Raw genomic sequence first — 23,629 nt, 5'->3', positions numbered from 1 at the left:
GTGGAAGCTGGCAGGGTTGAGGAGAGTCTGGGAAGGGGAGTTGGGCTGGCTTGGGATGGGCACTGAATGCCAGGCCGAAGCCGTGTGAGCACCTTGCTGGGAGGGGTCTCGTGGCAGCAAACCTGCAGCCACCTCCTTTTATGTGTCTGCAGCCCTGGGCCTGAGGCCTGCCCTGCCGGAGAGGAGAGCAACGCTGTGTGGTCTCAGGGGCAAACTCCACCTCTGGAGTCAAGTCTGGAGCCAAACTTCACTGTGTCACCTTCTCCCTGTGCATGCTGTCCCTGCATGGTCCCTCCTCAAGCCTCCGTGTTCCTCCTGTAAAATGGGATGTGATCGTTTCTAGTGGGGCGCTTGGGAGGTTGAGAGCTCAGGTGTTCTGTGCGCCTAGCACCATCCTGGCACAGAGAAGGAGAGGAGGCCCCATGTCCTGCATAGCCTCCGGACAGAGAGAGAGTCCCCCAGGGGAGGGGCGCAGCTAAGTTCAAGGCAAGGGCCTGCCCAGCAGCCAAGTTTTTCACTGAGGTCATTCCCCTAGTCCCCACATGCATGACCTCATCCGTGGTCACGTTCACTCCCCTTGGTGCCGGAAGGAACTTGGAGCTGGGGTGCTCCATGCCAGGCTGACCCTGGCATCACTGGAGGCCTCAGTCAGCACTGCATCTGCCTGCTTTGCGGCAGTGGGGCGCAGCAGGGGGTCGGAGCGGGTGGGAGCAGCAGGCCAGCCCTTCCTTCTCTGAGGTCCAGGGTGGTTGGGAGAGAGCACTGTGATCTGGAGCCAAGCTGACTGGGCTCGAATCCCAGCTCTGCCTTTTCCTTTCTGAGCTTTCCCTTTCTGAGCCTCAGTCTCCTCATCTGTAGAATGGGGATGTGGATGTCCTTGCTGCGCATGTTGCCGTGAGGGTTCCATAAGAGAAAGAGTGCATGTACGGGTCCCATTAGCGAGGTCTGGCTCCTCGGAAGGACCCAACAGCCAAGCGCTTGCCTGTTCTATCTGGCCCTGGTGTGACCCCGGTGACCCCAGGTTAAGCTGGGTCCTTGACAGCAGGGGCTGTGCTTGGCTCTGGGTGTCCCCCCGTGGGTGTTGGCTTGGGGCATCAGTCTGAGTGGTATGCACAGAGCTGCACTGCATTTTGGGTACCCCCAAACATATCTCCCTGTCTGTGTCCCCCCTCCCCTCCCCTACGGCATTGTGTCACTCTTCCCTGAATGACCCAGGCTAGTGCCACCAGCTTAGTAACTGGTGATACACATTTGCTAATGGAAGGACACCTTTGGGGGCCCCTCATTCTCAAATGGAGGTGAATCATCTCTCATCGCCTGAGCCACAAGGAAAAGCTCAGCCTCTATGGAAAAAAGTCTGGGGTTCCCTAGCTAGGCTGGGTTAGCTGAACATCTTTACTCTGGTTGGGGCCCAGGCCTGCTTTGGATCTTCTGGGCTTGAGTCGGTTGCACCAGCCTCTCCTCTTCCAGCCTCTCCTTGACCCTGCCTCGTGGTGGAGCAGCCTGTGTGGTCCTGCCTCCCGCAGCCTCGCCCACCCCTGCCCAGCCCAAGCTCTACGGGTGCATGCGGGACACACCCCAGCCTCTGTCCCGTGCTCTTGCCACCTGGCCTTTGTGCTTGCAGTTCCTGGCTCTTTCCCTTAGTTTCTTCCTCCACCTTAGGGCACTCAGCCCCAGCAGCAACTCCCCAGGCCAGGCTCCTGTGTCGGACACCTTGGAGTTCCCTGGAGCTTCCTTTGGAGCATTTACCGTGATGGTGATTAGATTATTAATGGGGTAATGACAGGTTTCATGCCACCACCGCCCCACCTTGCCCTGCATGAGGGCAGGGACCTTCCAGGGTGTTTAGCTCCTTCCTTTTACAAAGGGAGAAACTGAGGCCCAGAGAGGTTAGGGGGCTAGTTAGAGGTCATGCAGCCTGTAAGTGGCAAGAGGCAAGACTGGGGTCTTGTGCTTCTCTCCAGGATGCCAGGCAGGGGGAATGGCAGGGGTGTAAAGTGCTGGGGTGTCCTGGAGCTTCAGGCTGTGTGGTCTTAGGCCACTATCTTTGGAGCTTTGCCTTCTATCCCTAAAGACCTCAGACCCCTGCTCTGAGTTAGAGATTTCGCTGCAACCCAGAAGGTGTTTGGGGGATGTTTTAAACACATCCAGGTCCAGATGCTGCCTTCCTTCCTGTTCACATGGAAAGGATGGGAGGAAACTGTCAGGCGCTTCCTGACATGAATGTCCCAGAGGCCGTAGGGCCTGTGGATATGTCCCTGCTCTGCCAGGTAAGGCCTTGAATGGGACAGTGACAACAATGACAAGCCAGATGTGGCCTTGGTGGGCAGTGGTCTCTGGGCATCTCCTTACCAACAACAACCACCACATACACACACACACACCCCTCCCTGATAGAGCATCTGTAGTCTCCTATGCAGAGCTGTACCAGACGGATCTGGGAGGCTCACTCCTGATTGGCTGCATAGACCTCATCTTCCTGGGCCTCCGTTTGCTCACCTGTGAAATGGGGATAAGATAGTCATAGCGCCTGCCTCTAAGGTTCATCACTGAGCAAGAGATAATGGTCTTTCTGTCTCAGTCCGGTGTCTGGAACACATTAAACACTTGTCAATGTTAGCTATTGTTATCGTCACCATTGTTCATTATAAGACTGTCTGGTCCAGCTTACAGGAGCTCCAACTGGACCTGAATCCTGGCTGTGCCACTTAACTGTGTGTGGCCTTGGGCAACGTACTTGACCTCTCTGAGGTTCCTCTCCCATCGGGGATTGCTTGGACTGCAGTGAGAGAATGTGCGCTGCCTGGCGGGGAGGGGGAGTGCCCAGGGAGCATCTCCTCTTATTTCTTGGCAGTGGAGAGGCGGGTCCAGGCCCCAGTCTTCCCTCATTATTCCTAACCAGAGGAGTAGGATGCGGTGGGTCTCCAGGGCCAAGCAGTCTCCGTGTCGGCTGGAGTGGGGAAGTTGTGTGGCACAGCAATGCTGGGCTGGGTGTACTGGCCTTCTTTCCCTGGGACCTTTTTTTTTTTTTTTTTACTGGAGATGAAGTCTTATTTGTCGCCCAGGCTGGAGTGCAGTGGTGTGATCTTGGCTCACTGCAACCTCTGTCTCCTGGGTTCAAGCGATTCTCCTGCCCCAGCCTCCCAAGTAGCTGGGATTACAGATATGTGCTGCCACGCCCGGCTAATTTTTGCATTTTTAGTAGAGATGGGGTTTCACCATGTTGGCCAGGCTGGTCTTGAACTCCTGACCTCAGGTGATCCACCCGCCTCAGTCTCCCAAAGTGCTGGGATTACAGGTGTGAGCCACCGCGCCCAGCCTCATCAGGACCTTTGATGCAACTCCCCAAAAACTGGACCCCAGCTTCTTTCCAAGGATGCTAAGCTAGATTGAGCTCTGGGATGGGAGACAGGTGCCCAGAGCCCACCCGCCTACTCAGTGCTATCCCCTCCAGGGACTGTGGGATTGTCCCCTGTCCTTCTCGAGGCCTCTGTGTCCCTGGGTATGAAGGGATGGAGTCTTTGGGTTTCCTCCCCTGCTGCTGTGCCCAGAGTGTTTGCATTTGAGCTGAGAAGTGGAGCTCTGTGGAGTTTTTTGCATACCCTTTCTTGGGGTCCAAGTGCGATGATCTCATCTGGAGCCTTGACAGACTCCTGGGGGACTGGCAGAAGGGATGGCAGATGGCTGCCCTGGCCTCTTGGGTGGGGCTGGCATGCTGCCTCTGTGGCCACTGCCGGCCCACTCCGCAAAGCAGCCCTTCCGGGGCTGGGGTGAGTGGCCTGGGCCCGGGCAGGAGACGAGTGGCCCAGAGCCAGGGTGGCAGATGGGAGGCAGCCCAGGCCTCGGCCTGAGGGAGGGACCGTGGTGGCCAGGGCAATGTGGGAGCAGGCGGGCCAGGCGGAGGCTTCTGTTCCTCTATAGTGTGGTTGCTGCCGCGCAGAGTGAGGGTTCTGGGCCTCTCAGCTCAGCTCTGTCATTCTTTTGGGTTGGTCTGCCCGTCAGAGGGCTTGTTGGGCCCCTGGAACCTGGGGAGGAGGTGGTACATTTGGGTAAGGTTTGGAATCTGGCAGGGCTGTGGCTTGGGTGTTGCTGGGCTGGGATTTGAGCCCTGCCACTGGGGTCCGAAGCACCCGTGGGCATTAGCTTCACAGAATCAAAGAATTAGATTCAGACACAGGAGCGCGGACTAGAAGTGGTTTTCTGTAGGGAAGTAGAACAGGGGGATTCTTCTCCCCTCTGAGGGCCTGTGTATTCATTCAGCACCTCTTTATTGAGCTGTTCGGTGTGTCCCAGGCACTGTGCTGGGCTCTGTCCTCCTGACATCACATCCTAGTGGTAGAGACTGACATTCTGCAGGCAAACAGACAAAACGATGAATATCACAAATAAACCTGTGATACATGCCAAGAAAGAAACAAGGGGTTAAGTTGGACATAATGGGACTAGAGGAGCATGGAAGGCTTCTCAGAGGAGGTGGCAGTTCAGTGGAGACTTGAGGCAGAAGGCAAGCCAGCAGTGCAGAGATGGGGGCAGGGAAATCCAGGCAGAGGAAACTGCAAGGCCAAAGGCTTTGGGGTGGGACAGGTGAGGCAGTTGCTGGTTGCCTAAGACCCAAGTGGCTGCTGTGTTGCCAGTGAGAGGAGGAGTCGAGGGAGATGAAGATGGAGAAGTGAACAGGACTCAGGCCAGACAGCGCCTGTATGCCCTATGATGGGATTTGGGTTTTCTTTTGTGTGTGATAAAAAGTCACTGGAGGTTTTGTTTTGCTTTGCTTTTTGCTTTTTGGGGTTTTAGGTCAGGTGTACTGGGCATATATATACAATATATACAGTTGTACAAATATATACAATAAAATGAATTTTGGCAAATGCATCCAGTTCTGCAGCCACCACCACAACCAAGATACAGAACAGTTCCTTCACACCCCAAATTTCGCCCTGTGAGGTCAGTTCCTCTTTCGGTTTCAGACCCTGACTACCACTGGGACTGTTTTCTGTCTCTATAGCCTTGCCTTTTCCAGAGTGTCAAAAATAGACTCATACAGTGTGTAGCATACTCAGTCTGGCTTCCTTCCCTAAGCTTCCTGCATGTGAGCTTCCTCCATGTTGCAGGTGTCAGCAGTTCTTTCCTTTTCATCGCTGAGTAGTATTCTATTGCGTGGACGTACCACAGTTTATCATTCACCAGCTGAGGGACATTTGGGTGGTTCCCAGGTTTTGGTGATCATTGGAGAATTTTAAACAGTTTTAACCACATTTTAAACATGGTTTTAGAAAAAATCACTCACTGTACAAATTAGTTGGGAGCAGAGTGCCCATCATAAGGATTAAATCCAATAATTTGGTGATGGGTCTGGCCCACCATAGGTACTCAGTAATTGTTCAAACAAAAGGGCTCTGCCCTGGGGCAGTCAGGGAGGCTTCTTGGTGGAGGTGGCTTTTTTCTTTTTTTTTTTGGTCAGATACAGTCTCATTCTGTTGTCCTGGCTGGAGTATAGTGGTGCCATCTCGGCTCACTGCAACCTCCACCTCCTGGGTTCAAGCGATTCTCCTGCCTCAGCCTCCGGAGCAGCTGGGATTACAGGTGTGCACCACCACCCCCGGCTAATTTTTTGTATTTTTGTAGAGACAGGATTTCACCGTGTTGGCCAGGCTGGTCTCAAAGTCCTGACCTCAAGTAATCTGCCCGTCTTGGCCTCCCAAAGTGCTGGGATTACAGGTGTGAGCCACCGCGCTCTGCTGGAGGTGGCTTTTGAGGTGGGAAACAGGTGTGGAGTAGGAGGCCCAGGCAGTACAGAGTCCCATGGCAGCTAGGTGGGCTCAGATTGCAGCTTCCGCCCCTGAGCCAGCCTTGGCATATCTAGGGTTTCTAGAATGTGGTCTGTAGGGGTCATATCAGAGTTCCCCAGGGACACCAGGGGCTGACTCTTGGGTGGGAGGTAGCTGAGGGACTTCCGCTGTGGAAGTCTCTTCCTTGGTGGCTGGCAAGAGGCAACCTGCTCCTGCCTTCAGGAACCTCATGTCCCCTTGGTTCTCCCCGTCCTCCCAGCTGGGAGCTGCTGCTGGATTCAGACCACATGCTGCCACTTGCTGTGTTTCTGCAGAGGGTCCAGGTGTTCGGTCACTTTCATCTCCAGCCCCACAGCTCCCCAGCTGCTGCAGGCCAATTCCATCATAGCCATGCATCTGGAGCCACGTGCGAAGGTTCCAGTGGCCCCAAATCTAAACTTCCCCCTGCTGTCCTCAGTGTACAAAGGTGAAATCATTTTATATCTGTGTGGGTTTCTCATAGAAAATAATCTTTCTTAGAACACTTATATGTGATTTATCAGCCTGGGCAATAAAGCAAGACCCCCTCTTTACAGAAAATACAAAATTCAGCTAGGCATGGTGGTGTGTGCCTGTAGTCCCAGCTGCTCAGGAGGCTGAAGTAAGAGGATGACTTTAGCCCAAGAGGTCAAGGCTGCAGTGAGCTGTGATCAAGTCACTGTGCTCCAGCCTGGGTGACACAGTGAGACCCCGTCTCAAAAAATAAAATAAATAAGTAAAAAGTGTGATTTGAAAGCGGAGCTCTGCTTCTCCTGTCTATATTTCATTTTAAACATTTAAAGTTATATCTTATTTTGGCTGGGTGCGATGGCTCACGCCTGTAATCCCAGCACTTTGGGAGGCCGAGGCGGGTGGATCACCTGAGGTCAGGAGTTCAAGACCAGACTGGATAACATGGCAAAACCCCGTCTCTACTAAAAATACAAAAATTAGCTGAGCTTGGTGGCGCATGTTTGTAATCCCAGCTACTTAGGAGGCTGAGGTAGGAGAATTGCTTGAACTCCAGAGGCAAAGATTGTGGTGAGCTGAGATCGCACCACTGGACCCCAGCCTGGGCAACGAGAGCAAAACTCAAAAAAAAAAAAAAAAAAAAGGAAACCAACTCTATTGAAATACAGTTATTAAAGTATTTTTAAATTACAACATAGTAATATATGTGCTTATTAACTCATAAATTCTGATGACAGATCTAACTAGCATAATTTCAAACTACTGATGAATGTAAATAATATTTTGACATTTTTGCAGCAACTGTTATATGATATGAAAATATCTGTGATTTTTTTTTTTTAGTGGCAAAGTCACAGGTATTACTTATATAATGATGGTTTGTTTATAGGCCCAGAATAGAAGGAAATGCTACATTTTACTTAGAGGTCACTCAAAAGAAAGATGTGATATTCCAAGTTCATGGACTCCCTGAGTTCTGGTTCCAAAGAAAGATCTTGAAGTCAGTGGTTGGAGTTTGAGTCCTGATTGGAGGTCTCACCCCCTCCCCCTGCCCGTTTGCATGTGCTTGGGCATGACCCACCTTCCCAGTGCTTCTCTGAAGTTCTTCATCTGTAGAACATGGATGATGGTTCCTGTCTCTCCTCACTGGGGGAGTTTCAATGAGGATCTGTGGGATGATTCAGCTGGAATGTCTTTGTAAATGGTGAAGCCCTCTGCTGCTGTGCAAGATCTTGCTATTATTAGCAGTAGTGTGAGCTCATGTTTGGCCATCTGGCCCAGCCGGGACCAAGAGGCTCTTCCTGGACAATTCTCCCAGGATTCTTGGGAATCAGTCCATCGAGGGGAGCAGGTTTGCCTCTGAGAGGCTGCTTCCTGCAGGCTGAGTTCATGGTTTGGCAGGGGGTGGACAGAGATGCACTTTGTGGGCAGGGAGTGGTTGGGTGAGCAGGAGGTTCCCTGTGCAGACAGACCCTGCCTACCCTCCTTGGGTGGCATAGAGATCTGAGACTAGTTCTGATCTGCCCAGGCTCTCCCTCTTTTATTTTTAGAGACAGGGGTCTCACTCTGTCACCCAGCCTGGAATGCAGTGGTGCAGTCATGGCTCACAGCAGCCTGGAACTCCTGGGCTCAAGTGATCCTCCTGCCTCAGCCTCCTGAGTCCTAGGGATTACAGGCACATGCCCAGCTACATTTTTTAAATTTTTTATTTTTTTGTAGAGACAGAGACTCATTGCGTTGCCAAGGCTGGTCTTGAACTTCTGTCTTCCTAACTCTTTGCAGCTGACCTGGAGTTGTGGACTGGGCAGGACAGAAGCTATATTCAATTTTTTTTTGGGGGGGGGTCAGACTCTCTCTGTGTCACTTAGGCTGGAGTGTAGTGGCGCAATCCTTACTTATTGCAGCCTCAACCTCCCAAACTCAAGTGATCCTCCTGTTGCAGGCTCCTGAGTATCTGAGGCTACAGGTGCGCACCACCATGCCTGGCTAATTTTTAAATTTTTTTGTAGAGATGGGGTCTCGCGATGTTGTCCAGGCTGGTCTTGAACTCCTGAGCTCAAGGGATCCTCCCTCTTTGGCCCCCCAAAGTGTTGCAATTACACGCGTGAGCCACCACGCCTGGCCCCATACTCATTCTTTAATTCCTACATCTACCCATAGACAGTGACGGTACCTGTTCTGTACCACGGCCTGCCCTGGGTGATGCTGGGGACTAGACACAAACCAGCCCCAGCCCTTCTCCCTAGCTCTTGGGGAAGACTGACATGAAAACAGACAAATACAACCTAAAACTACCAGCACAACGGACCATAGATTTCAGAGCGTAGGGTTTGAATCAGATTGCGGGGAGGAAATGTTCTGGAAGGATGAGATAGTCGGGAGTCAGCCTGGCAAAGGCCGTTCTATCAGAGGGAATAGCTGAACAGTCTGGAAGAGCAGTTATGACGCACTGACCCAGGGCCACGTGGCTGATATGGAATCCAGCACAACAGGTCCCTTGCTCAAGCAGCTCTGCGAAGCTTCTGAGCCTCGTCTTCTCATCTGCAAAATAGGAACATTTTCAGCACCTACCTCACAGGGTTGGTAAGAGGATTAAACTGTCAACCGATAATGCATGTACTGCCTGTGCTGGGGCCTGGTAATTAGTGAGCCTCCTAATAGGTGGTAACCATGTTTCGTTTGTTGAAACAGTCTGTCTCTGTCGCCCAGGCTCAAGTGTAGTGGTGTGATCTCAGCTCACTGCAACCTCTGCCTCTGGTGTTCAAGCGATTCTCCTGCCTCAGTCTCCCCGAGTAGCTGGGATTACAGGCACCCGCCACCACACCTGGCTAATTTTTTTGTGTTTTTTTGTAGAGATGGGGTTTCACCATGTTGGTCAGGCTAGTCTCGAACTCCTGAACTCAGGTAATCCATCCACCTCGGCCTCCCAAATTGCTGGGATTACAGGCATGAGCTGCCGTGCCCGGCCAGTGGTAGCCATTTTAAAAGTCACAGCCTATTTGGATGCTGGAGGGCCGGGGTAAGGCAGGAGTAGGGAGGAGACCAGGGGCTGGCTCAGGGCCCAGTAAGGGGACTTGGACCTGAAGCAGAAGCTGGTGAGAACTGGTAGAAGAGATAGAAAGCCGTCTACCTTCTTCAGATTTCTCCAAAAACAGCTATTAACTGTGTAATCAGAGCAAAAAAGCATTCTCTAGAAAGGGAAGCACTGCCTATCCTGGCAGCAGTGTGGGTGCCCTGGTCTCCCATCCTCCTCCATGCTCCTATTCCCCGTTTCTATTCCAGCTAAAAAGTCTGGGTTAGCTTCAAGAGTAGCCTTTAAGGTGAAGAGGTCAACTTGAAGGAGGTGGCCAGGCGTGGTGGGGCTGAGGGTCAGGGGTCCCAGGGCTCTGAGGTGGGCACTGCCAGGCACTGTGTCCTTTTGTTGTCTGGCAGAGGATGAGGCTTGGGGTTTCCCGGGTGGTGTTGAGGGGATTTTTTTTTTTTTGAGACAGTCTCGCTCTGTTGCCCAGGCCGGAGTGCAATGGTGTGATCTCGGCTCACTGCAACCTCTGCCTCCCAGGTTCAAGCAATTCTCTTGCCTCAGCCTCCCAAACAGCTGGGATTACAGGCGTGAGCCACCCCACCTGGCTAAGTTTTGTATTTTTAGTAGAGACAAGGTTTCACCATGTCTACAACCTCGTTCTATAGCCACAAGGCCTACTGAGTCCAGTGGAGCTGGGCCTCTCCCTCCCCATTTCCACACAGTTAGGGGGTCTGGGAGCTGGGAGAGGCTCTTCAGAACCACTGAGCTGTCTGTGAAGGAGCTGGGAAGCCTGTGCTCCTCACCCCCACCTCCCAGGGCCTCTCACCCCCAGCTCCTTCAGTTGGATCTGTCACTGGAGAGCTCTCCTGGGATGGGGGCCCAGACTGCGTGACCGCAGAGCCCCAGAGCATTCTTATGCTCCCTGAGGACTGTGAACCTCTGGAGCAGAACAAGGGCCCGCCCTCTGGGTCCCCTCCCCAAGCTCCAGCAGCCTCTCTCCTAGCCCCACCTGGGGCCCCGAAAGCTCAGCGCCCCTGCCTAAGTCCTGCATTCGCCAGCCTCTCCCGCCCACGTCCCTGCAGACCCAGCCTGGGGCCACAAGCCTGTCTTTGTCAGCTCACCCTCTCACGTGGGGCCGTGCCAGCAGGGGCTGACGGGCATTCTGCCTGCAGCTGGGACTAGCCCCCCCGAGAGGCCTAGGCCCCCCTGGAGAGATGGAACTGGTGTGAATGCAACATCTTGCGCTGTCACAAATTGACTGTGGTGAAGGGCAGGCCCTGGGGAGACAGCTGCTCATGTGAGAACTATCATTCATTCATTCACTTATTCAAAGGATGCTTACTGAGATCCTGCTCTGTGTCAGGCCCTGGCTTGGGGACTTGTCCTCAGAGATCTGACTCTTGCCCTTTTAGCAGGGGGGGAAAAAGGCTAGAAGGAAATGCCCTTCATCAGAATCCCTTGGGGGCCTCACCCTAGGAGTTTCTGATTCAGCAAGTCTGGGTTGGGACATGAGAATTTCTCACAAATTCACCAGTGATGCTGATGCTACTGGTCCAGGAACTGTACTTTGAGAGCCACTGTGATTCAGGTATTGGAATTATGCACGGATTATATTTTCTTTCTCTTTTCTTTTTCTTTTTTTTTTCTGAGACAGAATCTCGCTCTGTCGCCTAGAGTGGAGTACAGTGGTATGATCTCAGCTCACTGCAACCTCCGTGTCCTGGGTTCAAGCAATTCTCCTGCCTCAGTAGCTGGGATTACAGGCACCTGCCACCACGCCTGGCTAATTTTGTATTTTTAGTAGAGACAGGGTTTCACCAAGTTGCCCTGGCTGGTCTCAAACTCCTGACCTCAAATGGTCCACCCGCCTTGGCCTCCCCAAAGTGCTGGGATTACAGGTGTGAGCCACTGCACTTGGCCTGTTTTCTCTATTTTCACAACTGTCTCTATGATCATGTTTTACTTTTTTTGTTTTTTTAGAGACAGGTTCTTGCTCTGTTGCCCAGGCTGGAGTGCAGTGGTACAATCATAGTTCAGCGTAACCCCAACCTCCTGGGCTCAAACAATCCTCCCACCCCAGCCTCCCAAGTAGCTGGGGCCACAGGTGTACTTCCAGGCCAGGTAATCCATTTGCCTCAGCCTCCCGAAGTGCTGGGATTACAGGCATGAGCCACTGCACCTGGCCAATGATAACCATTTTTAAAGTCACGGCCTGTTTGGATGTAATATATTACTATTGTTGTTGTTGTTGTTATTTTTTGTAGAGATGAGGTCTCACTATGTTACCCAGGCTGATCTTGAACTCCTGGGCTCAAGTGATCCTCCTGCCTCAGCTTCTCAGAGTGCTGGGGTTACAGGGGTGAGCCATTGTGCCCTGCCAACGCTTTATTTTATTTTATTTTACTTTGCTTTTTTTCCAAGACAGAGTCTCGCTCTGTTGCTCAGGCTGGAGTGCAGTTGCATGATCTCGGCTCACTGCAACCTCCGCCTCCCGGGTTCAAGCAGTTCTCCTGCCTCAGCCTCCTGAGTAGCTAGGATTACAGGCGTGCACCACCACAACCGGATAATTTTTGTATTTTTAGTAGAGATGGGGTTTCACCATGTTGGCCAGGCTGGTCTCAAACTTCTGACCTCATGATCTGCCGGTCTTGGCATCCCAAAGTGTTGGGATTACAGGCGTGAGCCATCGCCTCCGGCCTGCCCTGTTTTATAAATAAGAAAATCAGTTATTTAAAAGGTAAAAAAGTGATTCCAAAAATGACTCTAGCGCTGTGGGTGTCATCTTATGTGAGAGACGTCACCTCCCATGATCTGAATGTCGTGCATCTGTTAATGTAGCCCAGCATCATAGGGTTGTGTGCATTTCCCCTTGGTTCAGCCTGAGCTTGAGGTCCACTTAGACCCTCCTATTCTTTCCATCACCATATCCTGTCATTTTAACTTTCTAGAGAGAATAAGTGGGGTGCTGATGATCGGCATGGCTAGGATTTGAACACAGATCCATCTGGAGGCTGGCCTAGTCTGGATTTAGCCGACTGGCTTGCACTTCCTGAGTTCTCTTTCCTTCATGCTTCCTTCATCAGCTGCCTGAAACAGCGCGTGGATCCTTCACTTCCTCATTTTTTAACTGGTGTGATCATTTACTGTTCCACTTCCTCCTTTCCACTTGTTCTGTCCACATGGTGTGCTGGTGGGGTGGTGAGTCTATGTGTCTGTGAGGATGGGGGTGGGGGGGGCCTGGCCGAGTGACTGTTCCTCTGCAGCCCCAGGAGTCAAACCGACGGGCAGGAAAACCTCCCAAGCTTCTGAGAACTAGCCTGGAGGGTAGGGCTCCCTAACCCCGACCCTGAATTAAATCCATCCAGCCTCAGGGGGCGGAGGCAACCCCAGCCATACCCCCTTCCTCACGGGGAGCCATCTTACCAGGCTGACCATTGGAAGAGCAGAGCTGTCCTTGCCCTCTGGGCAGGCAGGAGTGAAGAGAGAGACCCCCATGTTTGTTCCTTTCCCAGGCGCAAGGTCAGTTCCCCCCTTCCTCCCAGCCCCAGCGGGGGTATAGTGAGGGGTGCTCGGACAGAAGCCAGAGGTGTCCCTCCAATGGGAGCAGAGTGGACGCTCCCTCCTCCCAGTGGCAGCATGAGGAGGGAGGAATACGAGACCCCACTTCCCAGTCCCTTCCTTTCCGTTTCCTTTGGGGAAAGGCAGGTAGGGAGGGCTGAGGAATCCGGCTCTCCAGATCTGCCCTCTCCAGGACCCGCAGAGGCCTTTTTGCCCCTTGGACCCCCCAACCCCTGCTTCCATCACCTCCATCCTCGGTGCTTCCCCCTGGCTCCTCAGGGATGCCTTTAGCAGTTCATTCATCCCTGGTGACTCTGTTTCTCTTTTTTTATTTTTTGAGACAGAGTCTGGCTCTGCTGCCCAGGCTGGAGTGCAGTGGTATGATCTTGACTCACTGCCACCTCTGCCTCCCAGGTTCCAACGATTCTCCTGCCTCAGCCTCCCGAGTAGCTGGGACTACAGGTGCCCACCACCACGCCCGGCTAATTTTTGTATTTTTAGTAGAGACAGGGTTTCACCATGTTGGCCAGGCTGGTCTTGAATTCCTGGCCTCAGGCGATCTGACTGCCTTGGCCTCCCAAAGTGCCGGGATTAGAGGCATGAGTCACTGCACCTGGCCAGTTTCCCTTCTTAGTATACAATCTTATTTAAATCATTCGGTCACACTAAGGGTAAGTATTATTCCCATTTGTGACTGGGTTTGCACATTTGTATGAGACATAATAATTATGCATTTCTTCTGCGTAATTCTACTTCCCTCCCCCTTTACACTTAGTATCTAATGATTGTTGCACATTGGTATGTCTTTTTGTTGTTTTTGACCTAACTAAACATGCATGCACCCATTCAGTTAATATTTGTTGGGAGCCTACTGCCTGCTAGACCAAATGGGATGGCCTCCAGGCACTCATGGTTTGGCTGGAAGACAAACTATTAAACATAGAATTGCAGATTTGCTAATAATGATTATAAAGGAGAAGTGAGGAACAGCTGGAAGCTGATGACAGCGGTAGCAGAAGCTGCCTTGAGGAAGTGAGGTCATACTGTTACCCTCTCTGCTTAAAATGCAAACCCAGGCCAGGCATGGTGGCTCATGCCTGTAATCCCAGCTGGGCAGATTGCTTGAGCTCAGGAATTCATGACCAGCCTGGGCAACATGGCAAAACCCTGTCTCTACACACACACACTAGCGGGATGTGGGGTTGTGTGCCTTTGGTCCCAACTACTTGGGAGACTAAGGTGGGAGGGTGGCTTGAGCGACTAAGGTGGGAGGGTGGCTTGAGCCTGGGAGGCAGAGGTTGCAGTGAGCTGAGATTTTGTCACTGCACTCCAGCCTGGGTGACAGAGTGAGACCCCCTCTCAAAACAAGCAAACCCCAAACCCAGATTCTATTTTGCCCTTCAAAGCCCCAGGTGGTTGACTCCTGTCAGTTTCCTCAGCCTGAAATTAACCCAGTAGCTGCCCTGCCCTCCTTGCTGTACCTTGACACACACACGCCTTGCTGTACCTTGCTGTATCTTTCCTGCCTCTGAGCCTTGGCACGCACTGTTCCCTCTGCCTGGAATAACCTCTCCCCCTAGCTTTTCTGGCTCTTCCTTCTTGTCTCAGCTCAAATGTCTCTTTTGTAGAGATGGCCTCCCTGATCATGTCCCCTAACATAGCACCCTCCACATCACTCTGTCATATAACTCACGTTGTTTGGTTTCGTTTTGGTTTTGTCTTTATAGCACTTAACAGCATCTGAGGTTTTTTTATTTTTATTTCTTTCTTGGAGATAGGGTCTCACTCTGTCTCCCAGGCTGGAGTGCAATGGTATAATCTCAGCTCACTGCAACCTCTGCCTCCTGGGTTCAAGTGATTCTCATGCCTCAACCTCCCGAGTAACTAGGATTACAGGCACGCACCACCATGCTTGGCTCTTTTTTTTTTTTTTTTTTTTTGGTGTTTTTAGTAGAGACAGGGTTTCACCATGTTGGCCAGGCTGGTCTCAAACTCCTGACCTCAAATGATCCACCTGCCTTGGCCTCCCAAAGTGCTGAGATTACAGGTGTGAGCCACTGAGCCCAGCCAGGTGTTTTTTGTTATTATTATTATTTGCTGGTTTACTGTGTATCTTCCTGGTGAAACTTGGGGCTCCATACAGAATATATAGAGGGGGTTGGACCCACTGTCCCTCCCTACCCCTGCACTTAGCACAGGGCCTAGTACTTACATAGTTGATGCTCATCCATATTTCTTTTTTTTTTTGAGATGGAGTCTTGCTCTGTCGCCCAGGCTGGGGTGCAGTGGCGCGATCTCGGCTCACTGCAAGCTCCGCCTCCTGCATTCATGCCATTCTCCTGCTTTAGCCTCCTGAGTAGCTGGGACTACAGGCGCCCACCACCAGGCCCGGCAATTTTTTTGTATTTTTAGTAGAGACGGGGTTTCATCGTGTTAGTCAGGATGGTCTCGATCTCCTGACCTCACGATCTGTGATCTGCCTGCCTCGGCCTCCCAAAGTGCTGGGATTACAGGCATGAGCCACCATGCCCGGCTTCATCCGTGTTTCTTAAATGGCATCTCCTGCTTCCCCAGTGTGTTCCTGTTGCTTCTGTAACAAATCACTACAAATTTAGTGGCTTAAAAGACCACCAGGCTGGGTGCGGTGGCTCACACCTGTAATGAATCCCAGCACTTCGGGAGGCCAAGGCAGGCAGATCGCTTGAGGTCAGGAGTTCAAGACCAGCCTGGCCAACATGGCGAAACCCCATCTCCACTAAAAATATAAAAAATCAGCTGGGTGTGGTGGTGGGCACTTGTAATCCTAACTACTTGGGAGTCTGAGGCAGGGAGAATCGCTTGAAGTAGGGAGGAGGAGGTTGCAGTGAGCTGAGATCGCGCTATTACACTCCAGCCTGGGCAACAGAGTGAGACTGTCTCAAAAAAAAAGAACACCAGATTATTATCCTCTGATCCTGGAGGTGTCAAGGTTTGGGCAGGACTGCATTTTTTGGGAAGACCCCAGGGCAAAATCGTTTTCCTTGCCTTCTAGAGGCACCCCCTCCCTCCATCATCACAGCCCCTTCCTCCAGCATCAAAGCATCTCACTCCAGCCTCTGCTTCTGTTTCCCTGTCTTGGGATCCTTAATTTACTCATATTTGCAAAGTCCCTTTTGCCACGTAAGGTAACATTCACAGATTCTGGGAATGTGGACATGGACATCTTTGGAGGTCTGTCATTCAGCCTGCCACATCCAGGTCCCCCACTGTGCTTCGTTCAGCACTGGGTGTGGTCAGCACTCAGGCCTCCTAGCTGCTACTGTGGGCCCAGTAACCTGACCCTTCCTTCCCTCCACAGGATGAGATTGAGGAGCTGCGGGCCGAGATGCTGGAGATGCGAGACGTCTATATGGAGGAGGACGTGTATCAGCTGCAGGAGCTGCGACAGCAGCTGGACCAGGCCAGCAAGACCTGCCGCATCCTGCAATACCGGCTGCGCAAAGCCGAGCGCCGCAGTCTCCGTGCCGCCCAGACTGGCCAGGTGGACGGCGAGCTTATCCGTGGTCTGGAGCAGGATGTCAAGGTCAGCCTGGGCCCAGGTGCCCTTGTTGCTGGATGAGACCACAAGTCTAAGTGAGGCCCAGGTTGGCCTTGCATGTCACTTCCGTGTGTCCGTGGCCAAGTTCTACTACCTCTCTGGGCCTCAGTTTCCTCATCTAAGTAGGAATTCCTGGTGAATCCACAGGGCTTCTATCAAGGGTGCCCCAAAATGATATTATAATATGAATCCTTCCTACTACCAGCAGCTACTGTTTTGTTTTTTTTTTTTTCTTTGAGACAGAGTTTCTCTCTTGTTGCCCTGGCTGGAATGCAATGGTGCGATCTTGGCTCACTGCAACTTCCGCCTCCCAGGTTCAAGCGATTCTCTTGCCTCAGCCTCCCGAGTAGCTAGGATTACAGGCGCCGGCCACCACACCCAGCTAATTTTTGTATTTTTAGGTAGAGACAGGGTTTCACCATGTTGGCCAGCCTGGTCTCCAACTCCTGACCTCAGGTGATCCACCCGCCTTGGCCTCCCAAAGTGCTGGGATTACAGGCATGAGCCACCGCGCCGGGCTGAGAAGCTACTATTTATTATCAACCACACACCTGGTGTTAGGCTCCAATTTGTCCCTGCACAGTTCCATGGAGGTTTCTTTTCCTTGTTTGTTTTTTTAGAGACAAGGTCTTGCTCTGTTGCCTAGGCATCAGGCAGTGATGTGATCATAGCTCACTGTAGCCTCCACCTCCTGGGCTCGAGGGATCCCCCCACCTCAGCCTCCTGAGTAGCTGGGACTACAGGCACACACCACCGCACCTGGCTAATTTTTCTATATGTTGTAGAGATGGGGTCTCATTATGTTGCCCAGGCTGGTCTCAAACTCCTGGGCTCAAGTGATCCTCCTGCCTTGGCCTCCCAAAGTGCTGGGATTACAAGGATGAGCCATGGTGCCAGGCAGAGGTTCCTTAATTATGTTAATGAAAAGTAGTGAAGGCCTCAAGACCATCCTGGCTAACACAGCAAAACCCCGTCTCTACTAAAAATACAAAAAATTAGCCGGGCATGGTGGCAGGCACATGTAGTCCCAGCTACTCAGGAGGCTGAGGCAGGAGAATGGCGTGAACCTGGGAGGCAGAGCTTGCAGTGAGCCAAGATCGTGTCACTGAGCCAAGATCGTGTCACTGCACTCCAGCCTGGGCGACAGAGTGAGACTCGGTCTCAAAAAAAACAAAACAAAACAAAAAAAAAAAGAAAGTAGTGAAGGCCTAGAGTTGGTCAAGCCTGGTTTAAATCTTGGCTCCAATATATCTGAACTTTATTATTTTGAGCAAAGTCACCTGTTTCAGTGTCTTCATCCGTAAAATGGGTTTGCAGCAATCTCTATGTCACAGGGTTCTATGAAGATTAAATGAAATAATGTGGGCTGGGCACAGTGTCTCATGCCTGTAATCCCAGCAGTTTGGGAGGCTGAGGTGGGCAGATCACTTGAGATCAGGAGTTCGAGACCAGGCTGGCCAACATGGTGAAACCCCATCTCTACTAAAAATACACAGATTAGCTGAGTGTGGTGGTTCCCGCCTGTAATCCCAGCTACTCGGGCTGAGACAGGAGAATCACTTGAACCTGTGAGGCGGAGGTTTCAGTGAGCTGATATCGCACCACTGCACTCCAGCCTAGGTGACAGAGTGAGACTTTGTCTCCCAAAAAAAAAAAAAAAAAAAAAAAATAATGTGGGTAAAATGCCAGCATAAGGTCTCAAAAATGTTAGCTATTATTATTATTTCCATTTTCTTATGAGGAATCTGAGGTTCAGAGAAAGGCAATACCTGCCCAAGGTCAAGGAGCGCTCAGCGTGTTGGTGGCAGAGCCCAGGCTCATCAGCCTCCCAAGCTTCCAGCTTGGCCTCACTGCTGTCTGCTTCAGGAAGCAGGGGAAGGGTGGGTGGGACGTTGGCAGGTGGGATGTCCCCCTGCCTGTCTTCGGAAGCTCTGGTCTGGTGGTGAGAACTCCGGGGCCCCCAGGCCCGGCCCACTGCCCTCGGAACTCAGCCCAGTGTGATCCAGTGACAGGAGGAACTGGGATGGGGTCCTAGGGAGGCTTCCTGCAGGGGTGACTTCTGAGCAAAGGTCCAAGGGAGAAGTGGGCCTGAGCCAGGAAGGGGTAGAGAGGAAGGTGGCAGAAGATGGCCCCTGTGAGGACCCAGGGGAGCGGCAGGATGGGAGTCGGTCACACACTTACCTGGGGAGAAGTCCCTTCTGTTGGAAGACACTGGCAAACTCAAGCCCTAGAGCCTTTCCAGTGGAATATAAAAGAAAAACCCTCATTAAGGGACCAGGGAGAGCCAGGATTTCAGAGGCCAGCAGGGCCAGGGGAAGTAAACAGGAGTGCCTGCTCCAGGAAGCCACTGGCGCCTCCTGTGGTCTTGTTGGTGCACAGTGGGATTGTAGTGCTATTCTACACATGAGACAACCAATGGATATGTCTCCGCCAGAGGTGGAGGCTCATGCCTGTAATCCCAGAATCCCAGCGCTTTGGGAGGCTGAAGTGGGAGGATCGCTAGAGGCCAATAGTTGGAAATCAGGCTGGGCAACATAGCAAGACCCTGTCTCTACAAAAAATAAAAAAAATTAGCAGAGGCTGGGGGTGGTGGCTCACACCTGTAATCCCAGCACTTTGGCAGGCCAAGGCGGATAGATCACCTGAAGCCAGGAGTTTAAGACCAGCCTGGCCAACATGGTGAAACCCCAGCTCTACTAAAAATACAAAATGAGCCGGGTGTGGTGGTACAGGTCTGTACTCCCCACTACTCAGGAGACTGAGGCAGATGAATCGCTTGAACCTGGGAGGCCGAAGTTGCAGTGAGCTGAGATCACACTATTGCAATCCAGCCTGGGTGACAGAGTAAAACTCTGTCTCCAAAAAAAAAAAAAAAAAAAATTAGCAGGGTGTGGTGGTAAGTGCCTATAGTCCCGGCTATTTGCGAGGCCAAGGCCAGAGGATTGCTTGAGTCCTGGAGTTAAAGGTTGCAGTGAGCTATGATTGCACCACTGTACTCCAGACTGGGAGACAGAGAGAAACCTTGTCTCTCTCTAAAAGAAAAAAAAAGAATGAGTTAGTTTCCAAGTTCAAAGCGTACTTCTACTTGACAGGGCAGCTCCCGGGCATATTCAGATTCCAATCACTGGGTTGGGAGGGGTGGGGGGTGGTGAGGGAAAGCAGGAGGGAGGAGGTGGGGAGGGGGCGGGAATAGCTGGAGAAGCTCAGAGGAATCTGCGTTTGGGCCTGTATAGTGGAGGATTCATGGGAGGGACACAAAAAAATGTCAGACTTCAGAAAGATGAGGAAGGGGCGGAGGAGAGGCTGGGACCTGGAATGAGCTGCGGGGCTGCGGTGCCTCCGTGGGTGGGGCCAGAGCAGCGGTGGGGAGGAGGGTGTGGGGAGCTGGTGTAGGGAGCGGGTGGGTGGCTCTCGGAGTCCGGGCGGAGAGGAGGGGCCCTTTCTGTTGGGATTTGAATTAGCCAATCAGCGTCCCTCTTGCCCCTTCCCTCCCTCCCCTCCCCACCCTGCAGCTGGAGCGCTGAGCTCATCTGCCGGCCTGGGGCCTGAGCTGGATGGACTCCTCTGGTCACCACCCTGAGCCCCATGTGCTGGGGTCGTTCTGGGGGTTTTGGGAAGTTATCGGAATGTTGCCTTCCCCCTTGCTTGGGGGACTCCTCCGACTTGCTCTGCCCGCTCCTTGGCCCGTGTCCTGACTGGCCCCTACAGCTTGGTGCCTCATTTTCCCCTTCTGTTAAATGTGGCTTTTGACCAGCTGAATCTTCAGGGCTTTTGAGCTCCAGTGGTTTTATGGAGCAGAGGGGTATTGGTGGGATGGGGGTAGGGGGTCATGAATAAAACCACAGGCCTCAGTGCCCCCCCTCAACCCCCAGGCTCTCCCTCTGTGCTGGTCCTCACCATTGACAGGGCCTACAGAACCTCGGTGGGGCCTTTGCCCAGCATGAGGAGGGTGAGGTCACAGGGTGGAGAGCCGCTGTGCCACTTGTTTGCTGTGTGGCCTTGGGTAGGTTCCTTCACATCTCTGAGCCTGTTTCCTCCTGTGGAAAATGGAGATAAAATGAGTCCCTCCCTCTAGAGGTTTTTGTGAGGATGAAATAAGTCAAGTGAACAGAGTAATGAACACTAGGTCTGGAAATAAACATGTATTGGTTATGGTTTTCTTTTTCTTTTTTCTTTTCTTTTTTTTTTTTTTTTGAGACAGGGTCTCACTCTGTCACCCAAGCTGGAGTGCAGTGGTGTGATCTCGGCTAACTGCAACCTCTGCCTCCTGGGTTCCAGCAATTCTCCTACCTTAGCCTCCCAAGTAGCTGGGTTTACAGGCATGTGCCACCATGTCCAGCTAATTTTTGTATTTTTAGTAGAGATGAGGTTTCCTTATGTTGGCCAGGCTGGTCTCTAACTCCTGCCTTCAGGTGATCTACCCACGTCGGCCTCCCATAGTGCTGGGATTACAGGTGTGAGCCACCACGCCTGGTCTGGTTGTGGTTTTCTTATTGCTCAGAAGAACTTAATACTTACTGTGTATACTTACATCAGTAGGACTAGCAGTAGTAGTAGACTAGTAGGACTGGTTGGTAGTAGTAGTAGACTAGTAGTCTGGGGGCAAGGGTAGGCCAGGATGTCAGCCTCCCTGGATGGATAAAAATCACCAGGAGAGCTTGTTCACAATGCAGATTCCCAGGACCTCTCAGGAGCTGAGACTAGGTACGAGGAGTTCAGGTCCAGGGAATCTGGGATCTAAATTCTTATCTAAAGTGACTCCTGTAGGAAGCCAAGGACACAGCAGGAGACGACTCCTGTAGGAAGCCAAGGACGCACCAGGAGCACACCCCCTTCCTCAGATACAGATGTTGTTGGAGAAAATGTTCTGGCTTTGGGTTTAATTCCTAGGTGACCTGTGCAGGTTACCTCCCTTCTTTGAGCCTCAGTTTCCTCATCTGTAGAGTGGGGGTGACATTCCAACCCTCCTGGGGTTTGTAGGAGGATTCAGCCACACGGAGTCCAGAATGCTGCCTGGCCAGGGCATGCTCTTGCTTTTTTTCTTTTTTTTGAAACGAAGCCTTGCTCTGTTACCCAGGCTGGAGTGCAGTAGCGTGATCTCGACTCACTGCAACTTCCAGCTCCCGGGTTCAGGCAATTCTCCTGCCTCAGCCTTCCAAGTAGCTGGGATTATAGGCACGCCACCATACCCAGCTAATTTTTGTATTTTTTTAGTAGAGACGGGGTTTCACCGTGTTGGCCAGTCTGGTCTCGAACTCCTGACCTCAGGTGATCCGCTGGCCTCGGCCTCCCAGAGGGCCAGAATTACAGGCATGAGCCACCACGCCCCCGGCCTTGTTTCTTTGTTTCTTTCTTTCTTTCTTGAAACATAGTCTCGCTTTGTCACCCAGGCTGCAGTGCAGTGGCAGATCACAGCTCACTGCAGCCTTGACCTCCTGGACTCTCAAGGGATCCTCCTGCCTCAGCCTCCCAAGTGGCTGATACTACAGGCACACGCCATCATGCCCTGCTAATTTAAAAAATTTTTATAGAGATGGGAGTCTCCCTGTTTTGCTCAGTCTGGTCTTGAACTCCTGGCCTCAAACAGTCCTCCTAACTTAACCTCCCAAAGTATTGGAATTACAGGCATCAGCCACCATGCCCGGCCAGGGGCTGCTCTTTTGTGAGAGCTTCCATCCCTCTCCCTGAGGATCAGGATGACAGAGGCCTATGAGCCGAGGGGCCTGATGCCTGGGGAGCAGGGACTGGAGGCTGCTAGTTGTACTTGGCAGGAGCCAGGCCCTAGTGCTGTAAACAGTGACTTCATGGCTGAGTGCATTTGTTTGTGCTTTGGGGATTTGCCCTGGTTTCCGGAAGCCACAGCTGCCACGCCTCCCTTAGCATCTCAACCCCCCTACCTTGAGGGTAGCTGGGAGGATCAAATGAGACAGACACGTGGGGCGCTTCAAGTTCCTGACACAGTAAGCCCACTGTTGGGGTTTATTATTAATACTTTTATTGTTGATGTTAATGTAATGTGTTTTCACGCATTGGGCCTGTACGGCAGGATCAGGCTGAGAGTGAGACTTTAGAGTTGATCCACTCGATTTCAAACCTTGGTTCTACAGCCTTCCTAGCTGTGTGACCTTGGGAAGTGACCTTTCCTTTCTGAGCCTCAGAATGGGGATAATAATCAAAGTGCTTCCCAATGGGATGAAAAGCATGTGTTGACCCGCCCTCCCAGGGAATGTGCTAGCTGATTCTGTAAATCAATTGTGAGGGCTGAGGAGGCCCAGGACCACTGAGGCTCACTGAGGAGCAGGGACGAGGGCAGGCCACAGTGCTCCTGCCTCCTAGTCTGGCTGCCTGGAGTTGTGTTTTTTTTTTTTTTTCCTCTGAGACAAAGTCTTGCTCTGTTGCCCAGGCTGGAGTGCAGTGGCGGCATCTCAGCTCACTGCAACCTCCGTCTCCTGGGTTCGAGCAATTTTCCTGCCTCAGCTTTCCGAGTAGCTGGGATTACAGGCATGTGCCACCACGCCTGGCTAATTTTTGTATTTAAGTAGAGACAGTAAAGACGGGATTTTACCATGTTGGCCAGGCTGGTCCTGAACTCGTGACCTCAAGTGATCCACCCGTCTCAGCCTCCCAAAGTGTTGGGATTATAGGCATGAGCCACCGTGCCCGGCCTGTGCTTTCTTTTGATATAGCAGCCATCAGGGGAAGAGAGTAAATAGGGAAGGGATTCCACGGAGAATGGGGCAGAAGAGAACTGGGGAATCATGGAGGGGATGGGAGGGGATAAAATTCATAGAGTTGTTCATGAACCCCAGAGGATCCAGAAATCCACATGGATTGTGACTTCTTGATGGGAACTGGTAGCCTCCCCAGGTGGAGGACATGGTGGAGATGCAGCATCCCCGCAGGTGGAGAGGAGCTGGCCCAGATAGGAGCTCATTTGAGAGCGGAGCCCTCCAGCCAGGAGTGTAGCCCTTCCCGGACAGTGGGTGGAGTTGGCATTTGAGGGCAGCCTCTTCAGCCCTGTGAGGGCAGGTGCCACTCCCCATGTATATTCAGTCATTCACTCGTTCATCTCCCCTCCCTTTTCACTTGTTGGACCCTTGGATTTATTTGTTCATCCAACAAGCATTTATTAGGCACTTAGTGTGTGCCTGACGCTGTGCCGCTGCTGGGACACATAGATGTGAATGAGGCCAA

At 52.1% G+C, this 23,629-nt stretch overlaps 1 protein-coding gene across 2 annotated transcripts in view; it reads left to right on the top strand.

Moving 5' to 3' along the window:
- The window catches only part of MTCL2 (microtubule crosslinking factor 2), a 91,348-nt gene that overhangs the window by 7,817 nt on the left and 59,902 nt on the right, over nucleotides 1–23,629 (top strand). The window contains exons 1-2 of one of the 2 annotated variants that reach the window (XM_065523112.2): nucleotides 12,697–12,819; nucleotides 16,196–16,420. In XM_065523112.2, coding sequence (XP_065379184.1) covers nucleotides 16,223–16,420 — 198 coding nt within the window. In that variant the 5' untranslated portion in view covers nucleotides 12,697–12,819; nucleotides 16,196–16,222. Of the gene's footprint in view, nucleotides 1–12,696; nucleotides 12,820–16,195; nucleotides 16,421–23,629 lie in introns of those variants that run through there. The other variant, XM_005568939.5, reaches the window with a different exon arrangement.

This window comes from Macaca fascicularis, chromosome 10 (genome assembly GCF_037993035.2).
Source record: "Macaca fascicularis isolate 582-1 chromosome 10, T2T-MFA8v1.1".
Taxonomy (NCBI): Eukaryota; Metazoa; Chordata; class Mammalia; order Primates; family Cercopithecidae; genus Macaca; species Macaca fascicularis.
This window is presented reverse-complemented; position numbering and strand designations above follow the sequence as displayed.